Below are 21,069 nucleotides of genomic sequence, written 5' to 3'. Positions count from 1 at the left end.
GAAAAGGAGTAAGCCAAAGAAAAAACCTTGAGGCACTCAAGAGGCGTTTCTTAAATACATTTATTAAGCTTTGAAACTTCAGTTTTCACCAAATGGGAGGATGAGTCTGTCCTGCTGGGCTTTAAAAATAGACATTCTTCTCCAGGAAGATGTCCATCCTAGCCCACATCTTTTCCCAGCATGGACCAGATCCATCTCAACTTGTTCTCACAAGTAATTATCCTTCCCCCAAATCACACAGCTAACTGTAATGTTCTCTCCGAGGACCACCTTACCAGTGGGATGGATTCCACTCTAATGGCTGCATCACTCATGTTGATGCATTACAATTTAATTCAAATGAGAGTTGAATCCATAGAAATATCACTTATGACGTCTTTCATCAGCCACAGTTTTACCTGATTAATCTGAGTCCTCAACTTCTGAATTAATTGAACTGACAGGCATCCAGCATTGATGCTGATCAAATCAGGAGCTTTTTCATCTCCTCAAGTCCACCTGTCCTCTGCGGCTGCTTACCATCCCTGGCAGACACCTTGTCTTTCATGTAATCACATGACTCTTTCTTCAGAATCACGCATGCCGTCAGTTCACCCCATCATTTTCTCAGCACTCTTATTTTGTACGATTCCACAGTAATCCTAAACTACTCGTAGGTAGCACTGGGAATATTCTCATGACATTTTTTTTTGTTTTTCTCTTCTTTTTTCTCTTTATTTTTTTCTCATGACTTTTGAACTTAGTAGACACGACAAGGTTAAAATGTTCATAGAGAACCTCAGAAACAGGAGGAACCAACAGGACTGCACGTTGCCACCGATGCTATCTTTTGTTCTTGGACATAATTAAGTTTTCATTTAAAAACTTTTGCTTTCATCACATCTGTAAAAATAGAGGCTTTTGTACATGCTACTCTCAATGTCTGTACAGCCTAAACTGCCTTACGGTGCAGAAATGGATCCTTCATCCATGAGCTGAGGAAGGATTTAGAGCTATCACATGATAGCACGACCCTGCCTGGGATCACGCAGGCAGAGCTTGCACAAATCATAAATTAAGAAATGTGTATACACACGTATGTATATGCATTTGTATGTGTACATCTATATGTGTATACATATAGGTGTATGTATATGCACGCACATGTGTGTTTGTATGTATGTGTCTCTGGAAATTGAAGTCCCTAAATCAGTGCTGTCTAATATAATGTGACCCAACATGGATTTTAAAATTTTCTAGAAGCCACACTTTAAAAAATAAGAAGGAACAGGAGAAATTCATTTGAATAGCCTTTTATTCAACCCAGTATATTTAAAACATAATTTCAGCATGCAATTAATATGAGCTAATTGTTAATAAACTATCTTACATTCTTTTCTTTGTACCAAGCGTTCAAAATCTGATCTGTGGAAATTGAATCTGCGTTTAGATTTCATAAAATTTAGGGTTGAAAAAATAGATTCATATACCCAAGTTGTCCCGAACATACTTAGAAGTTATCAATAATTGAACTGAATAGCAAGTTTTAAATTTTAAATTAATTAAAATTAATTAAAAATCCAGTTCCTCAGGAGGACCAGCTACATTTCAATTGCCATGTGTGTCTGGTGTGTTGGATGGCAAAGCTCTCATAGTTCTATTGACGTCGAACTTAGAAAGGAAAGAGTTGTGTTGGAAAATAGATACTACTTGTAGCAGTCAGTGTGGCTGACAGAAAACTACAGAAAAAAAAACTACAGCGTCCCAGAAGGTAAAACACAGAGCTTTAAGGAGAGAATAATCAACAGTGTAAAATGCTGCAAAAAGATCAGGAATGATGACCGAGGAAAACTCTTTAGACTTGTTTCCTATAAGTTGATTTTTGAAAGAAATGGTGCAGGCAAAAAGCAGCCTGCAAACGGTTGAGGGATTAGGTGGTGAAGAAATGAACGCACCTAAGTGATGATTACTGTCTTTTTATTAGGGAAAACTGACGTTGGTACTCTTTGGTAGATAATCACATAGAAAAATTGCCCATTGTGGGGTGTATAGTTTCATGAATTTTAAGGCATGCATGGATTCATGTAATGACTACCACAGTCGGGATACAGAACAACTCCATCATTCCCCAAACTGACTCACACGACTGCTTTAGAATCACACCCTCCCAGCACTGATCACTCCCCACACTATAGTTTTGTCTTCTCAAGAATGTCTTATGGATGGAATCATACTGTGTGTTTTCATACTGGCTTTGTTCACTCAGCATAATGCCTTTGAAATTCATCCAAGTTTTTGCATCCTCAATAGTTCATTCTTTTTCATTGCTGAGTAACATTCCACAGGTGAGCGGACCACAGGGTTATCCATTGACCAGTTGTAGGGCATGTGGGTTGTTGCCAGTTTCTGGTGGTCGTGAAGAGAGCTGCTGTAAACATTTTTTTATCAGTTTTTTCTTCAATGAACACAAGTTTTCATTTCTCTAGGGCAAGGGTTTGCAAACTATGGCCGTTGTGTGGACTGGCTGCCTGTTTGTTTTTTTTTAATAAATTAATTTAGTTGTTTTTGGCTGCGTTGGGTCTTCGTTGCTGCGTGCTGGCTTTCTCTCATTGCGGTGAGCGGGGGCTACTCTTCGTTGCGGTGCGCGGGCTTCTCATTGTGGTGGCTCCTCTTGTTGTGGAGCACGGGCTCTAGGCGCGCAGGCTTCAGTGGTTGTGGCACGCAGGCTCAGTAGTTGTGGCTCGTGGGCTCTAGAGCACAGGCTCAGTAGTTGTGGTGCACGGGCTTAGTTGCTCCGCGGCATGTGGGATCTTCCCGGACCAGGGCTTGAGCCCGTGTCCTCTGCATTGGCAGGCGGATTCTTAACCACTGCGCCACCAGGGAAGTCCCTGGCTGCCTGTTTTTGCAAATAAAATTTTTCTGCAACACGACCATGCCCATTCGTTTATGTGGTGTCTTATGGCTGTTTTGTGCTGTGAGAGTTGAGTAGTTAGTTGTGACTGAGACCTATGTCCTACAAGCCTAAAATATTTACTCTCTGGCCCTTTAAGGAAAACTTTGCTTATAAGTCCTCTAAAGAAAGACTCAGGCCTCCAAGCCAGAGTCTCGCCCAAGCCTCTCACCTCCTTCGTCCCACCTCCTTGCCTTTCCGGCATCCACCTCTCCCACGCCCTCTTCTCTGTGTGCCTCAGTCTCCTGCCGGAAGAAATGGGTTGAGCCCCAAGGAGGCTGAGGAGGGATGGGGGAGGGCCTGGGGTGGGTTCTGCCCACCGCCCACCCCAAGCCATAGGGGCTCTAGCCAGGGCCTAGGAGAGGAGGGCGCTGGCTCGGGGCGGGGGGGTGGGTAGCTGCCCCCGTTACTGCTGCTGCTGTCTTGCTGTAGTCACCTGCCCCGTCCCTTCCCTCTTTCCCACTGCTGTCCATGGTGAGGAGGGAGGTGCAGTCCCCAGTTCCTACCCCGCAGGGCTGTTACTTGGTTTTTAAACGACTGGTTGGGATAAAATCCTAAAGAAATAAAACTTCCAATGGATTAAAGAAAAAAAAGACTGAGGAGTGGGACTGTTAGGTCCTCTAGTGGGTGTTCTGTACAGCTTTACGAGAGGCTGCCGAGCTGACAGAGTGGCCGCCTCAGTGCTGCGTTCCCACCAGAGGTACGGCGCCCTTGTCAGCACTTGGTACTGCCAGCATTTTTAAATTTAAGCCATTCTAAAAAGCGTGTAGCAGAATTTGTCATGGTTCTGTTCTAGCCCCTCACAGGTAACATTGCTGGACATTTTTTCATAGGCATATTTGCCAGCCATATATCTTGTTTGGTAAACTCTGTGTTTTACTTGTTGCCCATATTTTAATCCGGTTGTTTGTTGTGATGAGATAAAATCTACATTTTAAGGCAGAACAAGAAAATTTAAACATCAAGTTCTCTGTCTGTGTCCCCTGGGCTTTCCCCCTCCCTCCCTAATGAGCAGTGTGCATCTGCATTACACATTAACCAGACCTCCTCAAAGATGGGAGTGCCTGCTCGAAGGTAAAGAGCTTTCCTTTCTCCTTTCTTCTGAGCTAGCAATCTGACTTCTTGAAAGAACCGTGCTCTTTCCCAGCTCTGCAGGGGGTCATGGTGACTTGCACCTGGGCTTTGTATCCTCGTGAACTTTATGCAAAATAAGTAAGTCATTTTGATTTACGATCCTTTGTCTTGAAAACTGTTTAGGACTGTGCCTTCGACATCTAACAGGTAGAACAGTTCTCAGATCTTCCGAGAGTCGGCTTCCCAGGTTATAATCCTCAGTTTGGCTCGAGTAAAATTTCTTTTTTTTCCTTCTTACCTTGATTGTTAATTGAATTTTCATCAACAGTTGTCTCACTGTTGAGTTTTGAGTGGACTTGAGGTATTCTGACTGCAAGTCCTCTGTCAGACATGTAACTGGGAAACATTTTCTCCTAGTCTATAGTTTATTTCATTCTCTCAACCGTGTCTTCCACAAGGCAGACATTTTTTGATAAAGTGCAGCTTATCAATTCTTTTGTTTTCTGAATCATGCTTTTGCTGTCACATCTAAGGACTTAGGACCCCTGGTCATGAAGGTTTTCTTCTGTCTTACGCTTTATATTTAGATGTAGGACCCACTTTGAGTTAATTTTTTCACTAAGTGGAAGGTTTTTGTCCAGAGCCTTTTTGCCTATGGATGTCTAATTGCTATAGCAGTATCCTTTTCCATTAAATTGCTATGGCCCCTCTATAGAAATCAAATGACCATGTTAGCATCTGTGTCTGGACTCTCCCTTTTGTTTCACTGATTTATGCATCGAACTTTTTACAGATACCTCACTGTCTCGATTGCTGCAGCTTTATATATGCCTTAAAATCAAGTAGTGTGATTCTTCCAACTTGACACTTCTTTGTCAGAATTGTTATGTTCTAGTTCCTTTGCCTTTCCACATCCATTCTACAATCACATTTTCTGTATCTATAAAATATTCTGCAGGAACTTGATTGTAGACGTGTTCAATCTGTAGATTAGGGCAGAGAGCATCACCATCTCTACCATGTCTTCCAGTCCACTGCATGGACCAGTTATTCAAGGTCTTCAGTTTCATCAGTGTTTTGTGGTTTTAAGTATACACATCCTGACATGTTTTGTTAGGTTATAGCTATTTCATTTTTCATAGAGCTGATGTAAATGTTATTTTTTAGATATCAGCTTACAATTGTACATTGCTCATATAGAGAAATACAACTGATTTTTGTCTGTTGACCTTGTATCCTGTGACATTGTTAAAACTCACCTATTAATTCAAGGAGTTTTTAAACATTTTTTTTGTAGGTTACTTGGGATTTTACACATAGACAATCATGTTATCCAATCTGTATGCCTTTTATTTCTTTCTCTCGCCTTACAGCATGGTCTAGGAATTTTAGTAGAAGTTTGAATGAGACAGGTGAGCGAGGACATTTTTCCTTGTTTCCAGTCTTAAGGAGAAAGACTTTCACCAATAAGTACAATGTTAGCTATAGGTTTTTTGTAGACGCCTTTATCAAGTTAAGGAGATTTCCTTTTATTCCTGGTTTGCTGACAGTCTTTATCATGAATGGACATTGAAATATGTCGAATGCTTTGTCTGTATTAGTTGATACGATCATGTAATGTTTTAAGTTGTTAATATGATTACATTGGATTTTAGAATGTTAGGCCTGCCTTGAATTCCCAGGATATACCCCACACGGTGGTGTCGTGTTTTGCTTGTTTCTTTTTTTTTTAAAGATAGAGAGGGACTTCCCTGGTGGCGCAGTGGTTAAGAATCTGCCTGCCAATGCAGGGGATGCAGGTTTGGTCCCTGGTCTGGGAGAATTCCACATGCCGCGGAGCAACTAAGCCCATGCGCCACAACTACTGAGCCTGCGTTCTAGAGCCTGTGTGCCCCAACTACTGAGCCCGCATGCCACAACTACTGAAGCCTGTGCGCCTAGAGCCCGTGCTCCACAACAAGAGAAGCCACTGCAGTGAGAAGCCCGCGCACTGCAACGAAGAGTAGCCCCAGCTCGCTGCAACTAGAGAAAGCCCGCGTGCAGCAACGAAGACCCAACGCAGCCAAAAGTAAATTAATTAATTAAAAAAAAAAAGGTAGAGAGAGAGAGAACATTTTATTCTTTCCATAATGAGCAGCAGCAGTCAATTAAGCTTCACATTCTGGGTCGGACTTTTAAGTATGATTTGTTTTTCATAATGTATTTTATTTTTAAAAAAGGAAGCACAGGGGCTTCTCTGGTGGCGCAGTGGTTGAGAGTCCGCCTGCTGAGGCAGGGGACACGGGTTCGTGCCCCGGTCCGGGAAGATCCCACATACCGCGGAGCGGCTGGGCCCCGTGAGCCATGGCCGCTGAGCCTGCGCGTCCGGAGGCTGTGCTCCGCAACGGGAGAGGACGCAACCAACAGCGAGAGGCCCGCGTACCGTAAAAAAAAAAAATAAATAAAAAGGAAGCACAGGTGTATTTTGAGAGAGAAGTAAAATATAGAAAATGCAAAATTTGTTTTGACAATTGGTATACCATATTTTGAAACAGTATAATTATTTAAAAATACAGCATAGCCAACAGCCTATAAAATTTCTTTTGGCATTTCATTTGGTAAAGTAGGAAACCTTTCTTAAATAAAAGTTAGCTATCAACACAGTCCATAAGTTAGATTGTATGTTTTTGGGTTTTTTAAAATATTTTATTTTATTTTGGAGTGTAGTTGATGAACAATGTTGAGCCAGCTTCCGGTGTACAGCTAAGTGATTCAATTATACATATACATGTATCTATTCTTTTTCAAATTCTCTTCCCATTTAGGTTATTACAGAATATTGAGCAGTATTTCCTGTGCTATACAGTCGGTCCTTGTTGGTTATCTATTTTATAATTTTTTATTTTTTGATATTGCTTTTTTAAAGTTATTTATTTTATATTTTAGCTGCATTGGGTCTTTGTTGCTGAGTGTGGTCTTTCTCTAGTTGCGGTGAGTGGGGGCTACTTTTCGTTGCGGTGCGTGGTCTTCTCATTGCGGTGGCTTCTCTTGTTGCGGAGCACGGGCTCTAGGCGTGCGGACTTCAGTAGTTGTGGCGCACGGGCTCAGTAGTTGTGGCTTGCGGGCTCTAGAGCACAGGCTCAGTAGTTGTGGCGCACGGGCTTAGTTGCTCCGTGGCTTGTTTCTTTATCGTGGTAAAATACACAGAACACCAAATTTACCATTTTAACGATTTTTTTAGTGTATAATTCAATGGCATTAAATACATTCACAGTGTTGTACAGCCATCACCACTATCCATCTCCTAAAGTTTTTTAATCATTCCAAACAGAAACGCTGTACCCATTAAACAGTAACTCCCCATCCCCCCGTCCCCATCCCCTGGAACCCTCTACTCTATGTCTCTAATGAATTTGCCTATTCTAGGAACCCCATAGAATGGGAATCATACATTATTTGTCCTTTTGTGCCTGGCTTATTTGACTTAGCCTTATGTTTTCAAGTTTCATCTATGGTACAGCATTTTTCAGAATTTCATGACTTTTCATGGATGAGTTTGTATTAACCTTTTATATACTACTCAATTCAATTTGCTAATTTTTCTTGAGGATTTTGCATTTAAGTTCACGAGGGATATGGACATTTTCTAATTTCCCTTGACTTTCTCTCTTTGATCCATCGATTATTTAGAAGTCTGGTGTTTAACCTCCAAGTGTTTAGAGATTCTCTTGTTATGTTGGTCTTATCGACTCCTGGTCTACTTGCACTAAGATCAGAGGACTAACTTTACATGATTTTAGTTACTATTTTTAAATGGATAAGGTTTGTTTTATGACCCAAGATATAGTCTACCTTGGTGAATCTACCATGTGCACTTTAAAAGGATGTGTATTCTGCTGTTGATGGGTGGAGTGTTCCACAAATGTCTATTAGATCCACTGGGTTGATGGTCCTGTTCGGTCTGTGTCACTATTGATTTTCTGTCTCCTAATTATGTCAGTTACTGAGGGAGGAGTATTGAAGTCTTCAGCTATAATTTTGGATTTGTCTATCCCTCCCTTTAGTTCTGTCAGTTTTTGCTTCATGAATTTTGAAGCTCTGGTGTTAGATGCAAACACATTTAGGATAGTTGTGTCTTCTTGGTGAATTGACCCTTTATTATTGTGTGATGTCCTTCTTTATCCCCGATGATCTTCTTTGCTCTGAAATCTACTTTGTCTGATACTAATATGGCCACTCTAGCTCTTTTGGTTAAAGTTTCTATATTTCTTTTTCATCCCTTTACTTTTGATGTATGTATGTCATTATAAAATGACAAGAAAAGCTAAAGCTAGTTTCTTGTTCAACATATAGTTAGGTATTGTTTATCCACTCTGACAATGTCTTTTAATTGTTACGTTTAGTCCATTTATATTTAACGTAATTATTGATGTTTAGATCTATGTCTCCTATTTTATTATTTGGATTCTGTTTATTCCATTTTTAATTCCTCTGTTTACTCTTTTCTGCCTTCTTTTTGGTTATTTGAGTATTTTGTATAATAATATTCTCATTCCGTTTTGATTTATCTATTGTTTTTGAATATCTCTTTGTATAGTTGTTTTTTAAATGGTGGCTCTAGGGCTTCCAATATAGATAATTATTCACAGAGTACTCAGAACGAATACTTCACCATTTCAAGTAGAATGTAGAAACTTTATGGCCATATAGATAGCTTTACCTTCCCCCCTTTATGTTGTAGATGTCTTATATTACATGTACATGAACTGTAAATGCCACTGAACAGTGTTATAATTTTTCCTTTGTCATCAAATATATTTTAAAAATAGAGGACAGATTCACTAGACAGAGATCACCAAGGAAAGAGAAGACTTTAATAATACCCTAAACAAACTAGACCTAAACGACATCTATTGACAACTCCACCCAACAACAGCAGAATACACGTGCCTCTCAAGTGCACATGGAACATTCTCCAGCATAGACCATATGCTAAGGCATAAGATAAACCTCACTAAGTGCAAAAAAACTGAAATGATACATACGAAGTATGTTTTCCCACAACAATGGAATGAAATTAGAAATCAACTACAGAGCGGAACTGGAGAAATTTACAGATATGTGCAAATTAACAGCATACTTCTAAATAACCAATGAGTCAAGACATCACAAGGGAAATTAGCAAATACCTTGAGATGAATGAAAATGAAGAGGCAACATGGTCTGTCGTAGCACGTATGTGTCCCAGGGCCAGTTGGGGGCCGTGGGCGCTGCTGCTTCTGAGCTCTAGAAGTTCTGATAGCTTTGTGGAATGCTGGAAGCTGCTCAGGGTGGAATGTGCTTTGCCAAGTACCCAGCAATCGCCGAGCTCCTCCTGTGAGTGGCAAGGGTACAAGGACAAAACGAGTCCTGCCGTTGGGAGCCATCCTTCTGGCAGGAACACAAACCAGTACATACAAGTGCTCAAAACAGCTACTGAATCAGAGGTGTGAGCAGAGGATTTGGGGAGCAAAGGACAGTGACTAGTTTTGCTTGAGGAAGTCAGGAAAGGTTTAAAAAATGGGGTGAATTTGATGTGAGTCTCAAAAGTGAGGAGGGTATATGGATCTCAGGAGGGCAGGTGAAGGTCTGGGAAAGATAGTCCTGCGTGATGGGCATGGCCATTGGGAGAAAACAGACTCAGCAATAGGCTGGGACCTGCTTGTTCGGTGAGCCTAATGAGGCTGGTAAACAAGGGGAGTCGAGCGATGGCTGCTTGGAGGTCAGAGCAGAGTGAGGAAAGCGTGGAGCCAGCCAGGGCGCCAGCTGGGAGGAAGAAGGGCTCTGGGACCTTCTGCAGCTGAACGGCTGGACTTTGGGGTCCTTAGCTGTGGGGATGGGAGGGGAGAACAGAGGGCAACTCGACCTTAGCCTGGGAGCCTGGAGAGATGGTGATGCCACTAAGGGCAGTGGGAAAATGGAGGAAATGGGAACTGGAAGAGGGCCAGGGCCCCTGCCCCCAGGCCGGGCTAGTGGGTATTTATTCTCCTTTCAAGATCCAGCTCCAGGAGACCCTCCCCCGCCACCTGCGGGTTGCTGCCCGTGTGACCTTGCAGAACCTTATGCTTCCCCCCATGCTGTGCTGTAATCGCCCGTCTCTCTTTCTTGGGCAGGAGGAAGCCAAGGCCTGCACCTGCCCAGGGGAGGACACGGCGTGCAGGACTCAGGTCAGACATTTGAGGAGGGGAGGAGGGAACGATAGAGCCCCAAGAGCACTGGGCAGCTGAAGGGTGTGAAGATAAAGAACTGAAGCAGCTCAGAATTCAGGGTGAACGGTGGGAAGACTCCACCAGCAGCCTACATGGTTCTCAGATTTGCCTTATGTACAGCAATCAGCCCATTTGCTTTTATTCGTATACATGAATGTTTCTGTGATATACTCAAGACGACTTGAATTTTTCACACACACAGACATCCACCAAGGAACAGGGTAGAAATGTGCACGAGCTCGGAAGCACAGGAACCACCTGGGTTCAGGTTCTGGACACGCCACGTCTTGCCGTGCAAGCTCAAAGGGCCTCCTTGACTTCACAGCCCTGGGGGTTGTCAGGATTAAATAACACCGTGTTACCTACAAGGTGGCTGCCGTGTGAATGCAGAGTCTGACTGACATTTTTACATGGTTTGGATATCGTACCACTTAAACTGTTTTCCAGAAAAAACTACATACAAGTAAAAGTTTAAAATGGCTTTAAAAGAAAAAAACGTGGAACTCTTTTTAAAATTGAAGTGTAACCGACCTATAACATCAAGTTAGTTTCAGGGGTACAACATAATGATTCCATATTTGTACACATTGCAAAATGATCACAATGTCTAGTTAACATCTGTCACCATGCAGTTTTCTTTTCCCGGAATTTTTAAAAAATTAATTTATTTATTTTTGGCTGCATTGGGTCTTCGTTGCTGTGCACAGGTTTTCTCTAGTTGCGGTGAGCGGGCCTCTCATTGTGGTGGCTTCTCATTGCAGAGCATGGACTCTAGGTGCGCGGGTTTCCGTAGTTGCAGCATGCGGGCTCAGTTGTTGTGGCTCACAGGCTCCAGAGTGCAGGCTCAGTAGCTGTGGCGCACGGGCTTAGTTGCTCCGCGGCATGTGGGATCATCCCGGACCAGAGCTCGAACCCGTGTCCCCTGCATTGGCAGGCGGATTCTTAACCACTGCGCCACCAGGGAAGTCCCCACCATGCAGTTTTAACATTTTTTTCTTATGATGAGAACTTTTAAGATCTATTCTTTTAGCAACTTTCAAACGTGCAACTCAGTATTAATAACTGTAGTCACCATGCTGTATGATGCCCCTATGAATTGTTTATAACTGGAAGTTTGTATCTCTTGACCCTCTTCACCCATTTTGCCCACCTCCACCCTCCCACCCCACCTCTGACAACCACCTATCTGTTCTTGTTTTTTTTATGATTCTTGCTTTATGATTATTGGGGTTTTTAAAAAATGATTCCACATATAAGTGAGATCATCCAGTATTTGTCTTCTCTGACTTATTTCACTCAGCATAGTTGTCCTATCCACGTCGTCCTAAATGGCAAGACTCCCGTCTTATTTCCGGCTGAATAATATTCCACTGTTATACAGACCACATTTTTTCATTCATTCATCCGTCGATGGACGCTTAGGTTGTTTCCAAAACAGCTTTCTTAAGCACTAGTCCTATATTCTCATGGTTCCACGTCTCAAAGCCATTCAAGTTAAGCAAAACACAACAGTTATTTTTAACAATTATGAACATTTATTAAGCACCAAGAGTATACTGCACTGGTTGCTATATAAAAACACAATTATTGACATAGTGTCCCTGCCACTGAGCTTACAATCTAAAATGAAATACAATAACAATGCTGTAAGCCGACCTCAAAATTTCCTTAATTTAGAAATTGCTATTTTGGCAAATAAATGAGGCAAAATGATCTACCATCAGTTACAATGTTAATAAGGCTTTGAACATGATCCAAAGAACGTTTGACTTGTACCCAAACGTTTTCCCAATTATCTTAGGCTTGATAAGAAAAAGACCACATAGAAGCGGTAAACAGTGAATTATTTCAAACGGCCTTGTAGGATTTTAAGTAAAGATTCGCTCACTAGCCTGAGTTTCTCTCCGGCCAGAGGAAGCCGTGCGAAACACCGTGAAGTAAGCAAGTCCATCCTCTCGTCCACTGACAACTGTTCAGCCCTTCCTCCCCCCATGAGTGAGGGCTCTGTGTCCCCTACAGCGGAGAAGGTGTGTGTCTGGATAAAACACCCCACAGCCTTGGAGGCTTAATGAGGCAGACTTGCAGGAAATACGAACTCGTATTTTATGAGAGGGGTGAGCAGTGGGACCTCTGCTACAGGAGAGACGTGAACCGAGCAGCAGTTCAGCCCATGCCTCTTCCCAGTGATTAGAAACACAGGCAAATGGGCGCCTTCTGCTCCGAATTTCTGGTGGGAGAGCATTTAGGAATTTGGCATCGAGACCCCCAGACTGAAAACCCTGCACTATTCTGCCTGTATCCACAGTATAGTATTTAATAAATACTTTGAAGATTTTTGTTGCTGGTCATATATTAGCTGACAAAGGCACGCTGAAGGGATTCTGATTCTTGCTGTCAAATGCAAAGACAGTTTCAGACTTCTAAGCACAGTCTTGAACTATATATTGATTATCTTCAATCACTGATAATTCTTTGAACTCTAAAAGAACACTAAAAAATAAAGCAATTGGTTATAAATTAACTGAAATACAGTTTACTCTGTAAAGTGCATGCACAAATGTTTAAAAAATACATGCATACAAATATTTTAATGGCAGACTGGTAGCATCCTGAGATTTTTTTTTTTAATGGTAAAACAGTATTTCAGCAATTTTTGGAAAAACCAATAATTTCCCCCTAAGTCCACCTTGGCAATTTTCTTTTACATGATAACATAGCAGCAGCAACATTTAAAAAATGTTCACAAAATTTGCTTTGCATACAAGTTTATCAGGAAAGACTGGTCCAGAAACTTCAGGATAAAACTTTTTACAAAGTAAAGTAATTCACCACTTTTAACCTAAAATTGATACCTAAACATTCCTCTTGCAATTTAAAAGTGTCATTTATGCCTCCTACTTATAGGAAATAAAATCTAATTATGAGATTTGTAATGAAAAATTTGAAACACACATCAACATCCTTCTCTTCTAGTAAGATTACAGAAATTAATTTCAATGTGTTTCCCCAAAAAGTGAAAAAAAGTTTAACATATAATCATGGCTGTGGTAAATGAATTTGAGTTTACAAATCTCAGTCAGTGCACTTGTTTTTAGTTTGTAAGGTGTTAAACAGCTAGAATTCCTGATTAATGTATGTATTTTTCTAAGGCAAGGCAAGTTCGTTTATGTATAAAGCATAGATATTAGCTGGTTATAAAGGCAATAAGAGCAACACATATACATTCACTTTTTTTTAAAGTGATACATTCCAAACTACATAACATTTAATTTCATGTCCTATTCTAAGACTACATCTTTGACCTTAACCTTAGAAGCGTAATTGCTGTAATACATTAAAAAATACTTCATTTCCCCAATATTGTAAAGTATACTGTATTTTCAGATACCTAGTATAAATTGTTTTGCACAAAATTTAAAAAGGAATACTATCAGCTATAACTACTGTGTTAAGTAACTGTGTGAAGAAGTTCACAAGGAGAACAAAATGTAAAACTAAGCACAGTAATTAAGGCGTTTATAACCCTAACAACAAAACCCCCCATCACGTAGTTCTGAATATACTTGCTTCTTATCTTAGTAATGTGTGTGTTCATTTGCCACTAGTTTGATAAATGCACTAAGATTCCATAAGGTCTGTTTTTCCTGGTTGGTGGTTTTTCTTTCTTATATCCTCCCAAACTGCAGTTGCAATTAATTTGCTTTTGAATACGAAGTAAAATAGCGTTTATATTTTTATCCGAGTCACGTAAAAGCTGGCTGCTTACTTTCATTTTTAAAAGTTATATTTAACTTTTTGGACCTCAATTAAAATTTAACACTTAACCATGTTTCTTTTGCTATTAAGTACAGTTGCCATTTCAAATTGATAAGGGTTACCAACAAAGGCAAATTTTGATCTCATCCATGTTTCAAATATGATTACACAAACTTTTTTTAATGAGAAAAAGGAGATGAAGAAAACCATCCAATAGGTCTTCTTCACTCTCAACTCTTGCAATACAGCTTTAAGGAAGGGTGTATTAGGTCAAGCAATGTTGTCATCTCTTATCTTTGCAGAGAAGAGAAAAAATAAGATGAAGTTATTTCCTTCCTAAGGTCTCAGCTAGCTTCTTAAGTCTTTTTTTCAGCTCCAATGGAAATTTCTCATAGCACTTCTTACAGACTGGCTTCATGTCAAACTCCACAAACTTATTCCTAAAGATAACAATAATAATAAAAAAAAAGAAATTAGTGGAAATGTAGTCAACATTTGTATACAGACAGACAAATAACGTGCAGTAATTTTACTGAAGTAAATTAAGACACTATGCATATTACATCTATATTCATATTAGCAAAAAACTATAATTCTAATCTCAATTCTAATCATTACGGTAAACATAAAATATTCACAATATCATTTGAAGGAAGTTGCCCTTGTAAATTGATCTTGTACATCTATCTAATACAGAATGGATGTTATCGATACATTTTAGTCTGTGCTAAGTATACAGGGAATATAATGTAAATAAAATTCAGATAATTAAAGTCAATCACATTTTAAAGTACCATGAGAGCACTTTAAAGAACAGTCATTCAAAGCAAAGAACTGTATTTCTGTAATTTGAACGATCCTCTCTTTACTGAAGGCAAAATCATCTTACTTAGTATTTTATATCATGTAGCTGTGAGGTTTCATCTTTCCTGGCCTCCCATCCCCACAACACTAACAAGCATCTTGAAAAAAATCTAACATAATATATAGGTTATTTTGGTTGGCTGTCTGACAGAAAGCTTTAAATCACTCTTCAAGGGCACAAGTGGACCAGGTGGTCACATCTGTGACCTGTGGTCTGTGGTCACATCTGTGAATGGCATATGTACGGAGAACTCAACTCTTTTTAAAAAGCCAGGGCAATACACACTCTCAATTCACTTGTAAAACAATTGTGGACAGGTGTTGAGACGGCCTCCTAGCTATGGGTGATACATCTCCAGCTGACAGTTATGAGCGCTTATCACCATTGAAATCATGGGTCCTTAATTGTGAATGGAGCAAATGCAGAATTTTACAACTTGCTCATTTTCTGTGAAATTTGGGACAGGTCCAGTGATATGCTGTCAGCTGTGACATATTATTATATCTGCTGATATAATTTTAAAGAACAACATTAATGACAAAGTTAATTCCTGACCACACATTTAAAGTGAAAAATCTTTTATTTTAAAGCACCACATGGGAATTATTTTTACTGTTTTTCAGAGATCCTAATGCTGACAGTTATTCACATGATGTTACATTTCAACTAGCAATTTGATTTAAATAGTACCATTGAGTTAAAAGTTCTCCCAAAGTCTTCTTAGAACAAAAGATATTAAAACCGCCATGTTTTTGATGAAAGAAATAAATTATCCCTGCTCCCAGAGATAATGCTAAACAAACCTTACGTTGTTTTAATCTTATATCTGAATTTTAATTCCTCTTTAATTTTAAACAATAAAAAAACTTTTAGAGCTCATAACACAATGGTACTATGAAGGAACTGGGACAATCATGCTAGCAATTTAAGAGAATTTCCAAGATTGAAATATTTCCCATAAAAATCAGGAATACAATTGAGTTTGAAAACATCAAGAAAATGAGTTCATAACCAGCAGCATGTGGGCAGTGAATGAAAGCACATATACACACACCAGAGATGCCGTATCTTATTATGTACCTTAGAGGGTCTCTGCTTAGACAGGAAACATGCTGAGAGGATTCAGTTTAATACAGAACTTAGAACATGCAACACTGGAATTGATCAAATTATATTATTCTAGGCAAAGAAACCAAAAACCAGGATTTTAAAAGCTGCAATTATCGGACAAGAATACTTTGAAACTTTTCCAGTCTCTATTAGGAGATTAGAATTCTTCCCTTTGAATCCACTGGAAAAAGAAAAAAGAAATCTATACCATATTGTGATTAAAAAAACGAGCTGAGAGAGTCTACAGGTTCAGGGACAAAAGTGAAGTACAAGCCAGTGTTAAGTGTGAACCCTTCTCAAGGTGTGGAACTTTAATAATTAGGCAGAAGGACCAGCTCTACATGGGACAAATGCTTCTATTTCAACCTCTCCTGGCTACAGATACATGCCCGAAAGTAACGAAAAACGCAAGAGACAAAAACAGAATGAAAACATATTCTAAAGGACTAACCAAAGGAGAAAGCAGTGAAAATGCTGACAGAGGGATAGAAAAGTTTACAAACAGACTGGCTTTTTCTTTTTCTGCTTGTCTTTATCCTTTGCTTCTCTCTCCCGTTTGGCAAGTCGCCTCTTAAATTCTTCTGGCATTTTCTCATAACAGTGTTTGCAGACTGGTTTTAGATCAATTTCAACAAACTTATCCCTTTGCGCAGGACAGAGAAGGAACAGGAGAAAACAGGGAACAATTAAAGGAAGAAGCTTTGCTCTTAGAAGGCCTGAACAGAAAGAAGAAATAAGGCATCAGATCATTCTTTTTAAACTCTGTTAACAGCGTCCCCTAAGCGCTCGTCGCGGGGCTCGCGGGAGCCGAGGGCAGACTTACTTGAGCGTTAACTTGGCGCTGCAGGTGGAGCAGGAGAAGCAGTGCACGCACCAGGCCTTGTTGAGGGCGGAGACCACTAGGGGACAGGAGGGGGACGTCACTCACCACACCCACCCGTCCCCTCCCGGGGTGGCTGCCCTCCTCAAGGGCTTTTCTCACCGAAGAGCCACACACGGCACTAAAGTTTCAGGGCCATTAACTGACCTTCAGTCGACGTTATTCATTAATTTATCTCGTCACGTTGTCAGAACACACAACCCCAGCTCTGCATTTGTTTCCCACGACTGTAGGCTTCCCCTTAGGGAAGATCACCGTTGTCTTTTCAACCCGTGTTGGTGGTTAATGTTTTCTTCTCCCGTGAGGCATCCAAACGGCAGGTACCAGATCTTCACGCCAACGCCCCCCAGCCCTGCCCCAACTGCCAAGCTGTGACGGCGCGCCCGGCTTTCCTAGCACAGCAGGTAATTAAAACAAAGTCCAGACACTGACTCACCGGCCTGCAGGAGCCTGTCTTCCAAGCCAGCACTAGGGCAAGAGCTTCCCTCCCCTGGCAGCTGCCTCCCGTGGGCGGGGGTAAGATTTATTCCCAAAGGCACTAGAGATCACTTTCCTGAACCCACCCCTTCGTGAAGGGCACGCGGGCAGTGTTTCAGAGAGCACTGGCCGAGTTAGGCTCTCTGCTCAGAGGCTGCAGCAGGAACGTTTGCAACTTCGCCAGGAAGCTTCTGGCAGAACTTGCTGCGCCTGTTGGCAAACACAGCTGCTTCCTTCCCGTCCACATCAATCAGGGACAAGGGGGAGGGCCCTGGAAACACCTAGAGATAACTGCCAGGGTGCAGGGGGCCCTTCCTAAGTGCTCCCAAGAAACACGCCCTGCAGCTTCCGGAAGGAGGGACTGCAAGGAGGAGAGGCCTTGGGGTCGCCGCTCCTATGGTAACGACCCTCTGGCACTGGCCTAAAGGAGCAGCCAGCCCACCTCTCAGGAGTTAGTGTCTCCCTGCTGGAGAACACTTGGGAAAAGTAACCGGTAACGATCGCAGTCCAAACAACCCTTTTCAATCTTCACATGACCCAAGGGTTTTTGTGTCAAAACGGTGCCCTACAGGTTAAAACCACTGCAGGTACTTACCATCGCCTTCTATAACACGGTTGCAGTGGAAGCAAACATCACCAAATAGCTGAAAATGAAAAATTACAACTAAGTATCAGAACACCAAACACTTAATATAAATAATTTCAGTTCTTTGTACAACTTAAAAACAAATAGCTGGCTACCTAAACCCAGAATTTGCCATTACTAGAGAGAGAATCAGCAAAAGTTCACTGACTAGTTTTTACTTCCTACAATGAAAAGAATTTACTCTTCATCATGATCAAAAACAAAGGCTCTGGAAATGGTCTGGATTTCAGGAAGCTAAAGGAGCATGAAAACCCTACACTGGGTCTGGTACTGGAGTGGAAAAAAGGCCAGAAGGAGTTTATTGGGTCAGGTGACAGAACTGAAACGGACAGATTGAAGTCATCAATACAGATAACCATGGTCACATAAGAGATTCCCGTATTCTTGGGAAATGTACACTCGAGTATTTAGGAGTAAAGGACCATGGGGAACTCATCATCAAATGCTTCAGAAAAAATACGCATGTGTTTATATGTGTACATAAACTTGTATATAAGGAAACGTGCATTCACGTAAGTGTCGTCTTCATAGAGAGGGCAGGACACACACATGCTGAAGCAGGTAGTAAACCTGAGTAAAACAGGTATTTTCTTTGTATTTTTTTATTTTACAACCTTTCTGCGAGCCTGAAATGATTTTCCAAATGAAACGTTAAAAAGCAATCGCTGGAGCCCAACGTACGTTTTCCCAGAGCTCTCCTTGTACTTAAGTATTGAGAGGCTCAGGCCCATACAAGCGTGCGTAGTATTCCACGAGCCCCGTCACTACCTGGTTGTAGTGGGTTTCACAGTACGCCAGGCCCTTCCTCTCGTAATGGCGATGTCCGAGAAACGGTTTCTCACACTTGGCACAAACAAAATGCTGGAAGAAATTGCGTTAGTCATACTTGGATCGCCATGTTTTATTTACACAGCGAAGCAAAACCCAAGCTGAAGCAGCTCAGAGGAGACCCGTGACAGCCTGGGCTGCTTATGTCACTCGGGCCACAGGTGACCCTGTAGAGCAGCCGGCCTTCGTCCAGGCATCCGGAGGCCTAGACCCTGGGCTGCTTATGTCACTTGGGCCACAGGTGACCCTGTAGAGCATCCGGCCTTCGTCCAGGCATCCGGAGGCCTAGACTCGACAGCACAGAGTGAGGACAGAGGTGAGCGTGGGGACACGTCTCTGGGCTGGACCAGGACACCTCCTGCCTCAAGGATCTAGGAAGCAAGAGCACTGCTTGCCTCGCCACTTGGAGGTCACAGAGCCGTGTAGAATCTATGTTCTTAGTCTTCCACGAGGTCCACATGTGCCCCTCAGCATCTCCCAGCCTCGCCAGCGCACCTGAGCGCCGGGCGTGCGAGGGCCCCGGTCACCGCTCCGCGGGCAACTCACCTCCACGTGCCACTGCTTGCCCATGGCGTTCACCACGCGCCCTTCGATGGGCCGGCGGCAGGCGCCACAGATGGGGACCCCCATCTTGTCGTGGCACGGCAAGCAGTACAGCTCCCCCTTCAGCTCCCGGGCGTCGGCGGTCAGCTCCTTCCTGCCCACGAGAAAGGGACCCGCTGAGCAGCACCGCGGCGAGGCGGGCAGGCAGTCGGTGCAGCCCCTGTGCCTCCGCGGTTCCGAAGAGAACCCGCAACGACCCCTGTAGCTGCTTTTCTCCCCCGGAGGTGGTCAGAGTAGTCTGATCAAGACGCTTGAACAGGCTTCAGATTCGTACCCAAACCTCCGCCTCGTGCGGTGCTGACAAGCCGGCCACACACCACCGCGCCGGCCACAGCTACCGTCCCCTGTCTGCCGTCACTTCAGAGTCCCTCGTCTTCCTTAAACGCTGGGGAGGAGTATCCCAGGCGTGAGGACAGACCCGCCGATGTTATCCTCCCAAAATAACCAAGGAGTTTGGAGACTAGCTCCACTTACTGACGCTCACTAGCAAGCTGCTAAGAGTAGTTTTAGGTGAACAGAAAATACACAGACGGAACGCTCAGACCGGCCCTCCTCCAAATGCTTACGTTCACTACTATTTTCAGTCTCCTGAGTCAATAAACAGAGATGGCCCCAAATCAAGATGAATTTCATCGGGTTTAAACGATTCTTTAGAAGTGCTCACGAACAATGAACCGAGGGAGGACAGGCAAGAGAACGAGATAAGGTAGAAACTGAACTCCCAAAAGAAGCTGTCTGTCAGCCTTCACCCCAGCTCTCCACGCCCTACCGTAACTTAGCACGGATGGTCACGCCGACTACAGTAAAGTGTCTTTTCCACTAAGTTCTTATATTAGAAGGCAGATTCCGAAGCTCACAGCCTAACAATTTATCGTGAGCTTTTGAGGAAAAAAGAAAAATTCCCTTTAGGTGTAAATACAGCAAAAGTAACAAATGTAATTTAAGATAACACTCTAATGTCACACCCTGTTATGCACGTACCAAGATAAGACCTTTTTAAGTTTTTTGTTTGTGGGGGGATCCTGGACTGGAAGAACGTGGTTATGAAAAACAGTTGTGGGAATCCTTAGGGATATTCTAATACGAGCTGACTATTTAAAGGTATGTGTATATGTTCACGTGTACACGCACACACACAAATGTGGCAACATGTTGCCTGGTGAAACTGAACAAAGGGTATGGCGGCTCTCTAGGTATTAGTCTCCAGACCCTTCTACAGTTTGAACGTTTTCCAGATTAAAAGTTGAAGGAAACCGATCTGGGTGCCAGAGTAACAGAAAGACTACACATCAGCGTGACCCCTGGTTCCCTCCGTTTGTACAATGAAAAGGAAGACACTGCAGTACCCGCAGTTGGCACAGTTGAAGTGGTCTGGATGGTAGGGGTCGTTCTTGAATATCAGAGGCTGCTCGTCGATGATGGCGTGGCACTTCTGGCAGATGTACTTCCCGAGGCCTCGGGCCTTCTCTCGGTTATGGCAGGGGCGACACAGATGTCTAAACAGAGCCAGAACGGCTTTAGAAGCTTAAATTTAAGATCTAAGGTTCTTCCTAATAATTAAAAAAAAAGATTCCCATATCTATGAAAAGAAATTAAAGAAACCATTTCTTTAAACATCACCGCTGGGCTTAAGAGAGCAGAACCGAGCCCCGACTTTTCACACGGAGAGTTATT

General features: G+C 42.3%; 1 protein-coding gene across 7 annotated transcripts in view; it reads right to left on the bottom strand.

Moving 5' to 3' along the window:
* Positions 1-11,748: 11,748 nt before the first annotated feature.
* LIMS1 (LIM zinc finger domain containing 1) overlaps positions 11,749-21,069 on the bottom strand; it is a gene marked incomplete at its 5' end in the record, with an annotated part of 94,992 nt that continues 85,671 nt past the window's right edge. For 4 of the 7 annotated variants that reach the window (XM_082672820.1, XM_082672822.1, XM_082672819.1 and 1 more), the window contains 7 exons: positions 11,749-14,426; positions 16,413-16,604; positions 16,785-16,860; positions 17,914-17,962; positions 18,733-18,825; positions 19,339-19,489; positions 20,742-20,891. In XM_082672820.1, coding sequence (XP_082528946.1) covers positions 16,457-16,604; positions 16,785-16,860; positions 17,914-17,962; positions 18,733-18,825; positions 19,339-19,489; positions 20,742-20,891 — 667 coding nt within the window. In that variant the 3' untranslated portion in view covers positions 11,749-14,426; positions 16,413-16,456. Of the gene's footprint in view, positions 14,427-16,412; positions 16,678-16,784; positions 16,861-17,913; positions 17,963-18,732; positions 18,826-19,338; positions 19,490-20,741; positions 20,892-21,069 lie in introns of those variants that run through there. The other 3 variants (XM_082672821.1, XM_082672817.1, XM_082672818.1) reach the window with 2 other exon arrangements.

The sequence above is a fragment of the Grampus griseus genome (assembly GCF_964374135.1).
Source record: "Grampus griseus genome assembly, chromosome: 15".
NCBI classification, from domain to species: Eukaryota; Metazoa; Chordata; class Mammalia; order Artiodactyla; family Delphinidae; genus Grampus; species Grampus griseus.
This window is presented reverse-complemented; position numbering and strand designations above follow the sequence as displayed.